Source organism: Bos indicus x Bos taurus, chromosome 4 (assembly GCF_003369695.1).
Source record: "Bos indicus x Bos taurus breed Angus x Brahman F1 hybrid chromosome 4, Bos_hybrid_MaternalHap_v2.0, whole genome shotgun sequence".
Lineage (NCBI taxonomy): Eukaryota > Metazoa > Chordata > Mammalia > Artiodactyla > Bovidae > Bos > Bos indicus x Bos taurus.
Window position 1 is genome coordinate 67213039 of NC_040079.1, and position 15991 is coordinate 67229029.

Genomic DNA, 15991 nt, shown 5'->3' on the forward strand with positions numbered 1-15991 from the left:
ATTCTTTGGCGCTCAGCTTTCTTTATAGTCCAACTCTCACATCCATGCATGACTACTGGAAAACCATAGCTTTGACTAGACGAACCTTTGTTGGTAAAGTAATGTCTCTGCTTTTTAATATGCTGTCTAGGTTGGTCAAAACTTTTACTACAAGCAGTAAGCATCTTTTAATTTCATGGCTGCAGTCACCATCTGCAGTGATTTTGGAGCCCCCCAAACTAAAGTCTGCCACTATTTCCATTGTTTCCTCATCTATTTGCCATGAAGTGATGGGACCAGATGCCATGATCTTAGTTTTCTGAATGTTGAGCTTTAAGCCAACTTTTTCACTCTTCTCTTTCACTTTCTTCAAGAGGCTCTTTAGTTCTTCTTTGCTTTCGGCTCTAAGGGTGGTGTCATCTGCATATCTGAGGTTATTGATATGTCTCCCGGAAATCTTGATTCCAGTTTATGCTTCATTTAGCCCAGAGTTTCTCATATTGTACTCTACATATAAGTTAAATAAGCTGGGTGACAATATACAGCCTTGATGTACTCTTTTCCCTATTTGGAACCAGTCTGTTTAATGTCCAGTTCTAACTGTTGCTTCCTGACCTGCATACAGATGTCTCAGGAGACAGGTCAGGTGGTCTGGTATTCCCATCTCTTTAAGAATTTTCCACAGTTTGTTGTGGTCCACACAGTCAAAGGCTTCGGCATAGTCAATAAAGCAGAAGTAGATGTTTTCTGGAACTCTCTTGCTTTTTCGATGATCCAACGGATGTTGGCAATTTGATCTCTGGTTCCTCTGCCTTTTCTAAATCCAGCTTGAACATCTGGAAGTTCATGGTTCACGTACTGTTGAAGCCTGGCTCAGAGAATTTTGAGCATTACTTTGCTAGCGTGTGAGATGAGTGCTATTGTGTGATAGTTTGAGAATTCTTTGGCATTGCCTTTCTTTGGGATTGAAATGAAAACTGATCTTTTCCAGTGCTGTGAGTTTTCCAAATTTGCTGGTACATCTAGCATCAGTTTAAGCTAACCACATGTAAGGAAATTCCTGGTTTTAGAGCTTTAAAGATTTTATTTATTTTCATTGCATTCTTTTCTCATTTTTTATTTGGTTCTCAGAACAAAAATGCTTCATACTCAACTAGTCAAGCTGACTTAAAATAGTTAAGCACTATCTTAAGAGACATGAAAAAGCACTTTAAAGCTCACCTTGCCCCTAAACAACTTCCCTTGAATGCATTTACTCACCTCATGTAATCATTATTGAAGGCAAATGGACCCCCAGGAAGGCATCAGAGTGCCTCCCCCCAAACTTTTTTTGCGACAGTCATAGAATTCAGCAGTACAACATAAGCAGTATTTTAAAATAACTTATCATTAGGAAAGGAAGAGTAGATTGACACAGAAAGATAAGAACCTGGTGTTACATTTCTAGCTATTTAAATAGTGTACATTTTCTTTTTTTAAATTAATTTATTTATTTTAATCGGAGGCTAATTACTTTAAAATATTGTAGTGGTTTTTGCTGTACATTGACATGAATCAGCCATGGGTGTACATGTGTTCCTCATCCTGAACTCCCCTCCCACCTCCCTCCCCATCCCATCCCTCAGGGTCATCCCAGTGCACCAGCCCTGAGCACCCTGTCTCACGCATTGAACCTGGACTGGCGATCTATTTCACATACAGTAATATCCATGTTTCATTGCTATTCTCTCAAATCATCCCACCCTTGCCTTCTCCCACAGAGTACAAAAGTCTGTTCTTTACATCTGTGTCTCTTTTGCTGTCTCACATATAGGGTCATCGTTACCATCTTTATAAATTCCATATATGTGCATTAATAAACTGTATTGGTGGTTTTTTCTGACTTACTTCACTCTGTATAATAGGCTCCAGTTTCATCCACCTAATTAGAATTGATTCAAATGCAATAGCTGAGTAATATTCCATTGTCTATATGTACCACTGCTTTCTTATCCATTACTCTGCCAATGGGCCTCTAAGTTGCTTCCATGTACTAGCTATTGTAAATAGTGCTGCAATGAATATTGGGGTACACGTGTCTCTTTCAATTCTGGTTTCCTCGGTGTATATGCCCTGCAGTTGGATTGCTGGGTCGTATGGCAGTTCTATTTCCAGTTTTTTAAGGAATCTCCACACTGTTCTCCATAGTGGCTGTACTAGTTTGCATTCCCACCTACGGTGTAAAAATGTTTCCTTTATCTGCACCATCTTCAGCATTTATTGTTTGTATATTTTTTGATAGCAGCCATTCTGACTGACATGAGATGGTACCTCACTGTGGTTTTGATTTGCATTTCTCTGATAATGAGTGATGTTGAGCATCTTTTCATGTGTTTGTTAGCCATCTGTATGTCTTCTTTGGAGAAATGTCTGTTTAGTTCTTTGGCTCATTTTTTTTTATTGTGTCATTTATTTTTCTGGAATTGAGCTGCATGAGCTGCTTGTATATTTTTGAGATTAATTCTTTATCAGTTGCTTCACTTGCTATTACTTTCTCCCATTCTGAAGGGTGTCTTTTTTCATCTTGCTTTTCACCTTGTGCAAAAGCTTTTAAGTTTAATTAGGTCTCAATTGTTTATTTTTGCTTTTATTTCCATTACTCTGGGAGGTGGGTCATAGAGGATCCTGCTGTGATTTATGTCAGAGAGTGTTTTGCCTATGTTTTCCTCTAGGATTTTTATAGTTTCTGGTGTTACATTTAGATCTTTAATCCATTTTGAGTTTATTTTTGTGTATGGTGTTAGAAAGTGTTCTAGTTTCATTCTTTTACAAGTGGTTGACCAGTTTACCCAGCACTACTTGTTAAGGAGATTATCTTTTCTCCACTGTATTTTCTTGACTACTTTGTCAAAAATAAGGTGTCCAAAGGTGTGTGGATTTATCTCTGGGCTTTCTATTTTGTTCCATTGCTCTGTATTTCTGTCTTTGTGCCAGTACCGTACTGTCTTGATGACTGTAGCTTTGTAGGATAGCCTGAAGTCAAGAAGGTTGATTCCTCCAGTTCCATTCTTCTTTCTCAAGATTGCTTTGGCTATTCGAGGTTTTTTGTATTTCCATACAAATTGTGAAATTATTTGTTCTGATTCTCTGAAAAATACTGTTGGTAGCTTGATAGGAATTGCATTGGATCTATAGATTGCTTTGGGTAATATACTCATTTTCACTATATGGATTCTTCTGATCCATGAACATGGTATATTTATCCATCTATTTGATTTCTTTCATCAGTGTTTTATAATTTTCTATATATAGGTCTTTTGTTTCTTTACTGCTACTGCTATTGCTAAGTCACTTCAGTCGTGTCCGACTCTGTGTGACCCCATAGACCACAACCCACCACGCTCCCGTCCCTGGGATTCTCCAGGTAAGAACACTGGAGTGGGTTGCTATTTCCTTCTCCAATGCATGAAAGTGAAATGTGAAAGTGAAGTCACTCAGTTGTATCTGACTCTTAGCGACCCCATGGACTGCAGCCCACCAGGCTCCTCCGTCCATGGGATTTTCCAGGCAAGAGTACTGGAGTAGGGTGCCATTGCCTAGGTAGATTTATTCCTAAGTATTTTATTATTTTCACTGCAATGGTGAATGGAATTGTTTCCTTAATTTCCTTTTCTGTTTTCTGATTGTTGGTATATAGGAATGCAAGGGATTTCTGTGTGTTAATTTTATATCCTGCAGCTTTACTATATTCATTGATTAGCTCTAGTAATTTTCTGGTGGTGTCTTTAGGGTTTTCTATGTAGAGGATCATGTCATCTGCAAACAGTGAGAGTTTTACTTCTTTTTTTCCAGTCTGGATTAATTTTATTTCTTTTTCTTCTCTGATTTCTGTGGCTAAAACTTCCAAAACTATGTTGAATAGTAGAGGTGAGAGTGGGCACCCTTGTCTTGTTCCTGATTTTAGGGGAAATGCTTTCAATTTTTCACCATTGAGAATAACGTTTGCTATGGTTTATCATATATGGCTTTATTATGTTGAGGTATGTTCCTTCTATGCCTACTTTCTGGAGGGTTTTTATCATAAATGGATGTTGAATTTTGTCAAAGGCTTTCTTTGCATCTATTGAGATAATCATATGGTTTGTATTTTTTAATTTATTAATGTGGTGTATCACATTGATTGATTTGTGAATATTGAAGAATCCTTGCATCCCTGGGATAAAACCCACTTGGTCATGATGTATGATCTTTTTAATATGTTGTTGGATTCTGTTTGCTAGGATTTTGTTAAGGATTTTTGGATCTATATTCATCAGTGATATTGGCCTGTAGTTTTCTTTCTTTGTGGCATCTTTGTCTGGTTTTGGTATTAGGGTGATGGTAGTGTCATAGAATGAGTTTGGAAGTTTATCTTCCTCTGAAATTTTCTGGAAGAGTTTGAGTAGGATAGATGTTAGCTCTTCTCTAAATTTTTGGTAGAATTCAGCTGTGAAGCCATCTGGTCCTGGGCTTCTGTTTGTTGGAAGAATTTTCACTACATTTTCAATTTCCATGCTTGTGATGGGTCTGTTAAGATTTTCTATTTCTTTCTGGTGCAGTTTTGGAAGGTTATATTTTTCTAAGAATTTGTACATTTCTTCCAGGTTGTCCATTTTATTAGCATATAGTTACTGGTAGTAGTCTCTTATGATCCTTTGTATTTCTGTGTTGTCTGTTGTGATTTCTCCATTTTCATTTCTAATTTTGTTAATTTGATTCTTCTCCTTTTTTTGTTTTCTTGATAAGTCTGGCTAATGGTTTGTCTATTTTATTTATCTTCTCGAAGAATCAGCTTTTAGTTTTGTTGATTTTTGCTATACTCTCCTTTGTTTCTTTTTCACTTATTTCTGCCCTAATTTTTATGATTTCTTTCCTTCTATTAACCCTGGGGTTCTTCATTTCTTCTTTTTCTAGTTGCTTTAGGTGTAAAGTTAGGTTATTTGATTTTTCTCTCGTTTCTTGACATAAGTTTGTATTGCTATGAACCTTTCCCTTAGCACTGATTTTACTGAATCTCCTAGGTTTTGGGTTGTTGTGTTTTCATTTTCTTTCATTTCTATGCCTATTTTGATTTCTTTTTTGATTTCTTCTGTGATTTTTCGGTTCAGAAGCGTGTTGTTTAGCCTCCATATGTTTGTGTTTTTAATAGTTTTTTCCCCATTAGTTCAGTTCAGTTCAGTCGCTCAGTCGTGTCCAACTCTGCGACCCCGTAAATTGCAGCATGCCAGGCCTCCCTGTCCATCACCAACTCCCGGAGTTCACTCAGACTCATGTCCATCGAGTCAGTGATGCCATCCAGCCATCTCATCCTCTGTCATCCCCTTCTCTTCCTGCTCCCAATCCCTCCCAGCATCAGAGTCTTTTCCAATGAGTCAACTCTTTGCATGAGGTGGCCAAAGTACTGGAGTTTCAGCTTTAGCATCATTCCTTCCAGAGAAATCCCAGGGCTGATCTCCTTCAGAATGGCCTGGTTGGGTGTCCTTGCAGTCCAAGGGACTCTCAAGAGTCTTCTCCAACACCACAGTTCAAAAGCATCAATTCTTTGGTGCTCAGCCTTCTTCACAGTCCAACTCTCACATCCATACATGACCACAGGAAAAACCATAGCCTTGACTAGACGGACCTTTGTTGGCAAAGTAATGTCCCTGCTTTTGAATATGTTATCTAGGTTGGTCATAACTTTCCTTCCAAGGAGTAAGCATCTTTTAATTTCACGGCTGCAGTCACCATCTGCAGTGATTTTGGAGCCCCCAAAAATAAAGTCTGACACTCTTTCCACTGTTTCCCCATCTATTTCCCATGAAGTGATGGGACCGGATGCCATGATCTTCGTTTTCTGAATGTTGAGCTTTAAGCCAACTTTTTCATTCTCCACTTTTACTTTCAGATCAGATCAGATCAGTTGCTCAGTCGTGTCCGACTCTTTGTGACCCCATGAATCGCAGCACGCCAGGCCTCCCTGTCCATCACCAACTCCTGGAGTTCACTGAGACTCATGTCCATCGAGTCAGTGATGCCATCCAGCCATCTCATCCTCTGTCGTCCCCTTCTCCTCCTGCCCCCAATCCCTCCCAGCATCTAATCTTACTGCATTGAAATTATTTCAATTTTTTTGAATTTACCAAACCTAGATTTATGGCCCAGGATGTGATCTATCCTGGAGAAAGTTCTGTGTGCACTTGAGAAAAAGGTGAAATTCATTGTTTTGGGGTGAAATGTCCTATAGATATCAATTAGGTCTAATTGGTCCATTGTATCATTTAGAGCTTGTCCTTCCTTGCTAATTTTCTGTTTAGTTGATCTATCCATAGGTGTGAATGGAGTATTAAAGTCTCCCACTATTATTGTGTTACTGTTAATTTCCCCTTTCATACTTGCTAGCTTTTGCCTTACATACTGTGGTGGTCTATGTTGGGTACATATATATTTATAATTGTTATATCTTCTTGGAGTGATCCTTTGATCATTAGGTAGTGTCCTTCTTTGTCTCTTTTCATAGCCTTTATTTAAAAGTCTATTTTATCTGATATGCGTATTGCTAGTCCTGCTTTCTTTTGGTCTCCATTTGCGTGAAATATCTTTTTCTAGCCCTTCACTTTCAGTCTGTATGTGTACCTTGTTTTGAGGCGGGTCTCTTGTAGACAGCATATATAGGGGTATTGTTTTTGTATCCATTCAGCCAGTCTTTGTCTTTTGGTTGGGAATTCAACCCATTTACACTTAAGGTAATTATTGATAAGTATGATCCCATTGCCATTTACTTTGTTGTTTTGGGTTCAAGTTTATAAAACTTTTCTGTGTTTCTTGTCTAAAGAAGATCCTTTAGCATTTGTTGAAGAGCTGGTTTGGTCATGCTGACTTCTCTCAGCTTTTGCTTTTCTGTAAAACTTTTGATTTCTCCTTCATATTTGAATGAGATGCCTGCTGGGTATAGTAATCTGGGTTGTAGGTTTTTCTCTTTCATCACTTCAAGTATATCTTGCCATTCCCTTCTGGCCTGAAGAGTTTCTGTTGAAAGATCAGTTGTTATCCTTATGGGAATCCCCTTGTGTGTTATTTGTTGCTTTTCCCTTGCTGCTTTTAATATTTGCTTTTTGTGTTTGATCTTCATTAATTTGATTAATATGTGTCTTGGGGTGTTTTGCCTTGGGTTTATCATGTTTGGGACTCTCTGGGTTTCTTGGACTTGGGTGGCTATTTCCTCCCCCATTTTAGAGAAGTTTTCAACTATTTTCTCCTCAAGTATTTTCTCATGGCCTTTCTTTTTGTCTTATTCTTCTGGGACTCCTATGATTCAAATGTTGGGGCACTTTATATTGTCCCAGAGGTCTCTGAGGTTATCCTCATTTCTTTTAATTCTTTTTTCTTTTATCCTCTCTGCTTCATTTGTTTCCACCATTCTATCTTCCACCTCACTTATCAGCTACCTCAATTATTCTACTGTTGGTTCTCTCCAAAGTGCTTTTGATCTCAATTATTGCATTATTCACTATTGACTGACTTTTATTTTCTTGTTAAAAAGAAAGGTCCTTGTTAAACCTTTCTTGAATCTTCTTAATCCTTATCTCCAGTCTATTTATCTGTAACTCCGTTTTGTTTTCAAGATTTTGAATCATCATTACTATCACTATTCTGAATTCTTTTTCAGGTAGACTCCATATCTCCTCCTCTTTTGTTTGGTTTGGTGGGCATTTATCATGCTTCTTTACCTGCTGAATATTTCTCTGCCTTTTCATTTTGTTTAGATTGCTGTGTTTGGGGTGGCCTTATTTTATGCTGGAAGTTTGTGGTTCCTCTTTGTTGTGGAGGTTGCTCCCTGTGGGTGGGGTTGGACTAGTGACTTGTCAAGGTTTCCCAGTTAGGGAAGCTTGTGTCACTGTTCTGGGGGGTGGAGCTGGATCTCTTCTCTCTGGAGTGCAATGTAAGTGTCCAGTAGTGAGTTTTGAGGTGTCTATGGGTTTGGTGTGACTTTTGGCTGAATGGCGTCCTTTTTCTAAAGTCACTTTTATCTCTTTAAATTTTGGAGTCAATTGAGTTCAAATGTAACTCAGTGCACTCACCTCCCTTATTAGTATTCTTCTTCAGAGAGAGAAAATGATCAAGGAGAGAACTTGAGATGTTTCACTTCATAAAAATGTCTAGCTTTTCTGAGAGTTTGCATTGTCTAAATTGCCCCAAAATAGCTCTACTAGTGAGCGTGTACACTTAATTTTGGTCATCTGACTTCAAAATATATACAGGTGACAATAAAACACCACATATTTTAACCTCCTTCCATTTCCTCTTGCATTGATTCATTTTGCTTAGAAAAAAGGAAAATATACTCACTGAGGTTGTGGTTGTCCTTTTTTTGTCTCTCCTTGGCCAAAGCTCGAGTATCTGTTTCTGATCAAAAGGAAAATAATTGAAACAGTACTTATTTCTACCTTACAATCCTTCCAGTCAACAAAATTCAGAAATACAAGTGAAAATATAATATTACTTACTCCAAGTGGTGTAACAAAAATTTTTACAAATATTTAGAAATTTGAAACAACATATTAGTAAGAAGGCAGTGGCAAAACCTATGGGATTTAAATAGTAAAATCTGAATTTGTATTCTGACCCTCCATTTAGTAGCCTTGGGGTCTCAGGTTACCTAAGTTCTCATCTGTGAAGTTGGTATGATACCTACTAAATACCATTATTGTGATTAAAAGAATTAGAGCATACAGTAAATATTAACCTGCTTAATCATTTTTATTAGAATTTTCTCAGAACTTTAAGATTATTCAAAATTATTTCAATCTAAATTTTCACAACCTACATTTTTAAATAAATATTATGATTTCTAAATTCAAAGAATTGGAACTAACGACATTTCTCATATACCTATCAAACAAATCCATACTTTAAGTAACAGACACTTTATGTGCTATGTGGTTGTTAGCACTTGTGATAGTCAGACTCCAAAATGGCCCACCATGATTCTCATTCATGACAGTCATACTTTTGATGGTTCCCTTCCATACTGAATAGGATCAATCTGTGAAACTGATATAATATTGTGGAAATGATTAGTGTGGCTTTCAAGACTAGGTCATAAAAGACATTTTCAGCTTCCCCTTTGGGTGTTCCTTGAATCACCACTTGTCAGATCATGAGGACACTTGAGCAGCCCTGTGGAGAGTTCTACATGGTAAAGAACCAAGCAGCACTGACTAGGAAGATGTGTGAGTGAACCATCCTGGGAGTGCATCCTCCAGGCAAATATCTGTATCTCTGGCCAACATCTTGACTGCAACCTTACGCAAGGCTCTGAGCTAGAAGCAATTTTATAAATCACCCCTGGATTTCTGAAATATAGGGATTGTGTGAGATAATTAACATTTATTATTTCAATCTGTTAAGTTTGGGGTACTTTGTTATATATCAATGGATAATTAATACAATGTTCTTTGAATTATTCTAGTTTTAAAATAGAAATATATAAATATATTTATTAAATTTTGATTATTTAAGATTAAATTAATTAATTTTACTCTAAATAATTTGAATGCATAGATATTTTTGAGTCATTTGTTAGATTCCAAGAATAGAAATATTGTATTTATTAAAAATGCTGATATTAACTAAAGAAAAATACTAAAAGATCAATGTTTGAATGCCAAACTAAAAACATGTTACAGAAATTTCTATTAAATTTTATTTTATTTTATGGAGAAACTAACACTAGACTTGTAAGTCAGGAGATCCTTATTTTGATCAACTTCTGCTTCTAATCAGAATACCATTGGGAAATAACTCCTCTGACTACTTCCTCATCTACCTATTGAAGGAACTTGAAAGTGCCCCTGTAATTCCTTCAAGTTGTAACAATTTTGAAATTTATTATTGAAAACAGAGGGGTTTTTACACACTTGAGAAAGTTAAATGTGAATCATGGTATCTGTGAAACAAGTTGAAAAGAGGAAAATCTATTTTTTCCTAATCTATTAATCTGTTATTTTGCAAACATGTTAATAAATTGAATATTTGCAATATCAAAATTAACCTATATTAAGTGAAAGTTAGCTAAGTTAAGTCGTTCAGTCATATCCAACTCTTTGCAACCCCATGGACTGTAGTCGCCAGGCTCATCCATCCGTGGGATTTTCCAGGCAAGAATACTGAAGTGGGTTGCCATTTCATTCTCCAGGGGATCTTCCTGACCCAGCAATCGAACCTGAGTTTCCCACACTGCAGGTAGACTCTTTACCATCTGATTCACCAGGGAAGCCCAAAGTGAAAGCGGAACTTAGTCAAACTGTCGTATACATATGACTAGAGGTTATGTGTGTATATTCGTATTTGTCCAATTCCTAAAATCACTGAGTTGAACTGTAAGTTATACTAACTTGTTGCTTGGTTGTTATAAAGGAAAAGAAGGTGGATTTACTCTTGAAATGTTTCCCATTTTAACTACAGTAAGTCTCCTACCTATGAATGAGTTCCTTTCCAAGTAAAAGTCCAATTTGTTTTTTTAGCCTAGGTACCCAACTAACACAATCAGCCCATAGAGTACTGTACTGTAATAGTTTAATAATACTTTTCACGCAAATAATACACAAAAAACACAAAAATAAAGAAAACATTTTTAATCTCATAGTACAGCACCTTGGAAAATACAGTAGTACAGTACAATAACTGGCAATTCTTAGCAGTACCAGCTAAATCACATTGCTTCTACACTTGCTTTCAGACATCCTGGACTTGAAATAAAGATACTGTACTACTGTCCTCTATACAGTACTGTACAGTAAAGTACACAAAAGCACAGCCACTTGAAGAGGATGCACACTGTGACAATGTATGCCAGACAAGTGAACTAACTTACATGATTGAACATGCAAACGCAAGTTCACATCTTTGATAGTTTGCAATTTGAAGGTTCATATGTAGAAGACTTACTATAACTATTTTGATAATGTTTCAAAAATTGTCTTTAGATTGGAATTATATGTCACTCATGTCTTACAAAGGTGTTGTTTTTTTTTTTTTAAAGAAAACTATAAAAGCAGCATTACCTGTAATTTCTCTTTTCATTGGTAGACTACTTGGACAAGAAGCACTTGTAAGGCCCATATTAACTGGCGAAATTTCTTGCTCACCACTATACACATCCAAAATACTTCCAGATACCTTTAAAGGAAAAAATGTAGAAAAGAGCAATTAAGTCTTTGGTGAATATTGATATATTTAGTTGTATGACCTTAAATTGACCAATTGTTAATAGAAACTTGCAATATATAGCATTTTTAATTTTAAACAAAAATGAATATGCATTAACTTTGTAAAATCTTTGGGGAATGCTTGTGGATAAGATATGTTGAAAAAAGCTATTTGTACTTAAGAAAAAGGAAAATTTAGTTCACTCATGAAGAAAAATTTTTATTAATATTGACAAAGTTATGGGCATTTGATCCAGCACAGTACCTGGTTATAAATGAATAAGATTAAAAATATCACTTTAGACAAAAATCAATATACATATTAGTAAAGCTTGAAAATTCATTACATATCATGAATTAGGCATAATAGTTGAATATTTTGGAAACCTTAATACTATCAGTGCTACCAGCAATTCACAGTCAAGAGGTGTTTTATACTGTTAATTAAGTGAGAAACTTTCCTTCCTGGAAGGCATACTTTTTCTCATTGTACACTTAATGTTCTAGATTATTATAAATATCCAGCTGGTAACCAAAAGTAGTCTAAAACTGCTTTGCCTCAAGTGGATATAGGGTATATCTAATTACAGCAACACTGCAATTCTTAAAGTGCTCCTTGGGAGCAATTTTTCAGAAAGCTAAGATGCTTTATACACAATTCAAAATTTTATTGAAAATGTGCTTATTGATTGATCTCCTAAGAAAATTAAATTTAAATAATATTCACAACTCAAGTTAATATTTATTATTCCAGAACAACCTATATTTAAAATACAAGATTTGAACATTTAAAATATTTCCATTCTAGTTATCTTTATTTCATTTCTGGGAAGTCAATCAAGAGCCGAATAAGCAGTACCTGTTTTCTTTCCTTTAAGAAATTATCAAACAAAGCTATATTCAGATTATTATGGAAACTTGAACTCTTTATTCCCATTTTTTGTAGAACTCCAAGCCGAAGGAAATTTTTTAATACTTATAAAATCAGACTGAAAATAATCGAAGAAAGGACACATGAAGACAAAAATTAGTTTCTGAAATAATAATCTATTAAATTATGTGATTAATATTGTATATTTCCGAGGGAAAAATACTTGGAAAATACAGTGGAAATCAGGCTAATATACAAGTGTATATGCATATCAACAAGAACATTATAGATTGCATATGGTATTATGATGCATGTTTTCATATATTGGTTCTCTTCATTATTTACTCTGTGAGGACTCCTCATCTTTATTTTATATAAATTCATTGATTATATAACAATGAAGGACAGGGAAGTCTGGTATGCTGCATTCCATAGAGTCGCAAACAGTTGGATATGACTAAGTGACTGAACAACAACAACATTGTTTTAAAATGTGTTTTTGCATCTTGGATATTAGAAGTGAGCTACTGAGATATTTATTCCCTCTCAATTTTCTTATCTGAAAAGTAGGGACAAGAAAACCTATCAAATTGGATAAATGATGAGTGTAAGTATCAAAATAATACAATTAGAAAGAAATTCTAGAAGCACACATTTCCCTAACATGTGAGTCATTTAGCTATATATGTAGAATTTTAAAGCTTCCAGGTCTTTTTTGAAAACCCTGTTGGTTATAAGTGGAGGCATCACCAACCTGAATTGTACATTTGCACTGTGCCTTTGAGAAACATAATGACATGCTGAACAAAAAGACAAGGAGGGAGAAAGAAGGGGGAAAGAACTAGGAAAAGGGCATTTTTCTCTAAAGAGCTTGAAATCAGATAGATTGAATGCAGCGGTAGCAAACAGTAGAAATGTTTAAGAGGAGCCATATTACATTTGCACTGCAACAATAAAGTGATAGGTTCCTAGCTAAAACATTACACTGGGTTATTATTACTTGGTCAGAGCGTACCCAATGTATTTTTCTGTAGAAATGGGGCTGGAGTTCTGATAATGAATTCAATCCTGCTTAACTGTGGGTCTATTACATCTTCTCCTGATCTTGGGTTGTTCTTCAGTTGCTCCAGTAGTGTCTGACTCTGCAACCCTGTAGACTGCAGCATGCCAGGCTTCTCTGCCCCCATGTCTCAAAGTTGATCAGACCCATGTCCATTGAGTCAGTGATGCCATCCAAACATCTCATCCTCTGTCATCCTCTTCTCCTCATGCCTTCTATCTTTCCCAGCATCAGGATATTTTTCAGTGAGTCACCTCTTTGAATCAGGTGACCAAAGCATTGGAGCTTCAGGTTCACCATCAGTCCTTCTGATAAACATTCAGGATTGATTTCCTTTAGGAGTGACTGGTTTAGTTTCTTGCAGTCCAAGGAACTCTCAAGAGTCTTCTCCAACACCACAGTTCAAAAGCATAATTCTTTGGTGCTCAGCCTTCTTCACGGTCCGACTCTCACATCAACACACGACTACTGGAAAAACCATAGCTTTGACTAGATGGACCTTAGTCAGCAAAGTAATGTCTCTGCTTTTTAATACACTGTCCAGGTTGGTCATAACTTTCCTTCCAAGAAGCAAGTGTCTTCTAATTTCATGGCTTCAGTCACCATCTGCAGTGATTTTACAACCCAAGAAAATAAAGTCTCTCACTGTTTCCATTTATTGTCCATTTGCCATGAAAAGATGAGACTGGATGCCATGATCTTAGTTTTTTGAGTGTTGAGTTTTAAGCCAACTTTTTCATTCTCCTCTTTCACTTTCATCAAGAGGCACTTAGTTACTCTTCACTTCCTGCCATAAAGGTGGTGTCATCTGCATATATGAGGTTATTGATATTTCTCCCTGCAATCTTGATTCCAGCTTGTGTTTCATCCAGCCTGGCATTTTTCATGATGTATTCTGCATATAAGTTCAATAAGCCAAGTGACAGTATACAGCCATGATATATTCCTTTCCCAATTTTGAGCCAGTCCATTGTTCCGTGTCCAGTTCTAACTGCTACTTCTGAACCTGCATACAGGTTTCTTAGGAGGCAGATAAGGTGGTCTGGTATTCCCATCTCCTTAATTTTCCACAATTTGTTGTGATCCACACGGTCAAAGTCTTTAGCGTAGTCAATGAAGCAGAAGTAGATGTTTTCTGGAATTCTCTTGCTTTTTCTATGATCCAATGTTGGCAATTTGATTGCTGGTTCCTCTACCTTTTTGAAATTCAGCTTGAACATCTGTAAGTTCTCAGTTCACTTAGTGTTGAAAGGCTAGCTTGGAGAAGTTTGAGCATTACTTTGCTAGTGTATGAAATAAGTACAATTGTGCAGTAGTTTGAGCATTCTTTGACATTGTCCTTCTTTGGGATTGAAATGAAAACTGACCTTTTCCAGCCCTATGGCCACTGCTGAGTTTTCCCAATTTGTTGGCATATTGAGTGTAGCACTTTCATAGCATCATCTTTCAGGATTTGAAATAGCTCAGCTGGAATTCCATCACCTCACTAGCTTTGTTCATAGTGATGCTTCCTAAGGCCCACTTGACTTCCCACTCCAGGATGTCTGGCTCTAGGTGAGTGATCACACCATCATGGTTATCTAGATCATTAATATCTCTTTTGTATAGTTCTGTGTATTCTTGCTACGTCTTCTTAATATCTTCTGCTTATGTTAGGTCCATATCATTTCTTTATTCTTTATTTCTTTATTACCATATCTTTATTATACCTTTATTGTGCCCATCTTGGCATGAAATGCTCCCTTGATATCTCTAATTTTCTTGAAGAGATCTCTAGTCTTTCCCATTCTATTGTTTTCCTCTATTTCTTTTCATTGATCACTGAGGAAGGCTTTCTTATCTCTCCTTGCTATTCTTTGAAACTCTGCATTCAGATGGGTATATCTTTCTTTTTCTCCTTTGCCTTTCACCTGTCTTCTTTTCCCAGCTATTTGTAAGGCCTTATCAGACAACCATTTTGCCATTTTGCATTTCTTTATCTTGGGGATGGTTTTGATCACTGTCTCCTATACAATGTTACAAACCTCTGTCCATAGTCCTTCAGGCACTCTGTTCTATCAGATGTAATCCCTTGGAATTATTGGTCACTTCCACTGTATAATTGTAAGGGATTTGATTTAGGTCATACCTGAATGGCTTAGTGGTTTTCCCTACTTTCTTCAATTTCAGGCTGAATTTTGCAATATTCATGATTTGAGCCACAGTCAGCTCCCAGTTTGTTTTTACTAACTGTATAGAGCTTCTCTATCTTCCACTGCAAAGAATATAATCAATCTAATTTCAGTACTGACCATCTGGTGATGTCCACGTTAGAGTCATCTCATGTGTTGTTGAAAAAGGGTGTTTGCTATGACCTTGGTTGTTGTCTAATTTATGCCCTGAAGCATAATGATTAATATCCTATTTAATTTTATGTTGTAGGTACTACTCTATTTCATGTGAATGGCTAATTACTTTTTAAATATCATTAGACAATTGGTTTCAATTTCAAAATATGTAATATATTTCACATAATCTAAAGAGCCTTTTCTCCATTCAAAGATATGAGTAAAATGTTAGTGAAAATTTAAAGATTACATGCATATCAGAAAAGGCTTACAAACCAAAGTTATAATCTACTTAGGTATTAAAGTCTAAGTCTTGGCTTTATCTTACAGACTAGTAGGCAACCGGATAGATATTTTATAAAGAAATATTTATTATTCTGGTTAAAAATTATTACTTTTTTCAGTAAAGCAAAATCATTGACATAGCAATAGGGAAATATAAGTATTAGAAACAAACTCACAAATTTTAAAAACACCTAGTAAATAATTTATTATAAAATATTTTCAGCAAGGTAGAACATATCTTGTCTTTTCTTAAGACAATTCT

At 36.0% G+C, this 15991-nt stretch overlaps 1 protein-coding gene across 5 annotated transcripts in view; it reads right to left on the reverse strand.

The window, feature by feature from the left end:
* Nucleotides 1-15991, reverse strand: part of TFEC (transcription factor EC) — a 98457-nt gene that overhangs the window by 13905 nt on the left and 68561 nt on the right. For all 5 annotated transcript variants that reach the window (XM_027539583.1, XM_027539586.1, XM_027539584.1 and 2 more), the window contains 2 exons: nucleotides 11043-11157; nucleotides 8326-8382 (listed from right to left, as the gene is read on the reverse strand). In XM_027539583.1, the coding sequence (XP_027395384.1) occupies nucleotides 8326-8382; nucleotides 11043-11157 (172 nt within the window). The remainder of the gene's footprint in view (nucleotides 1-8325; nucleotides 8383-11042; nucleotides 11158-15991) is intronic.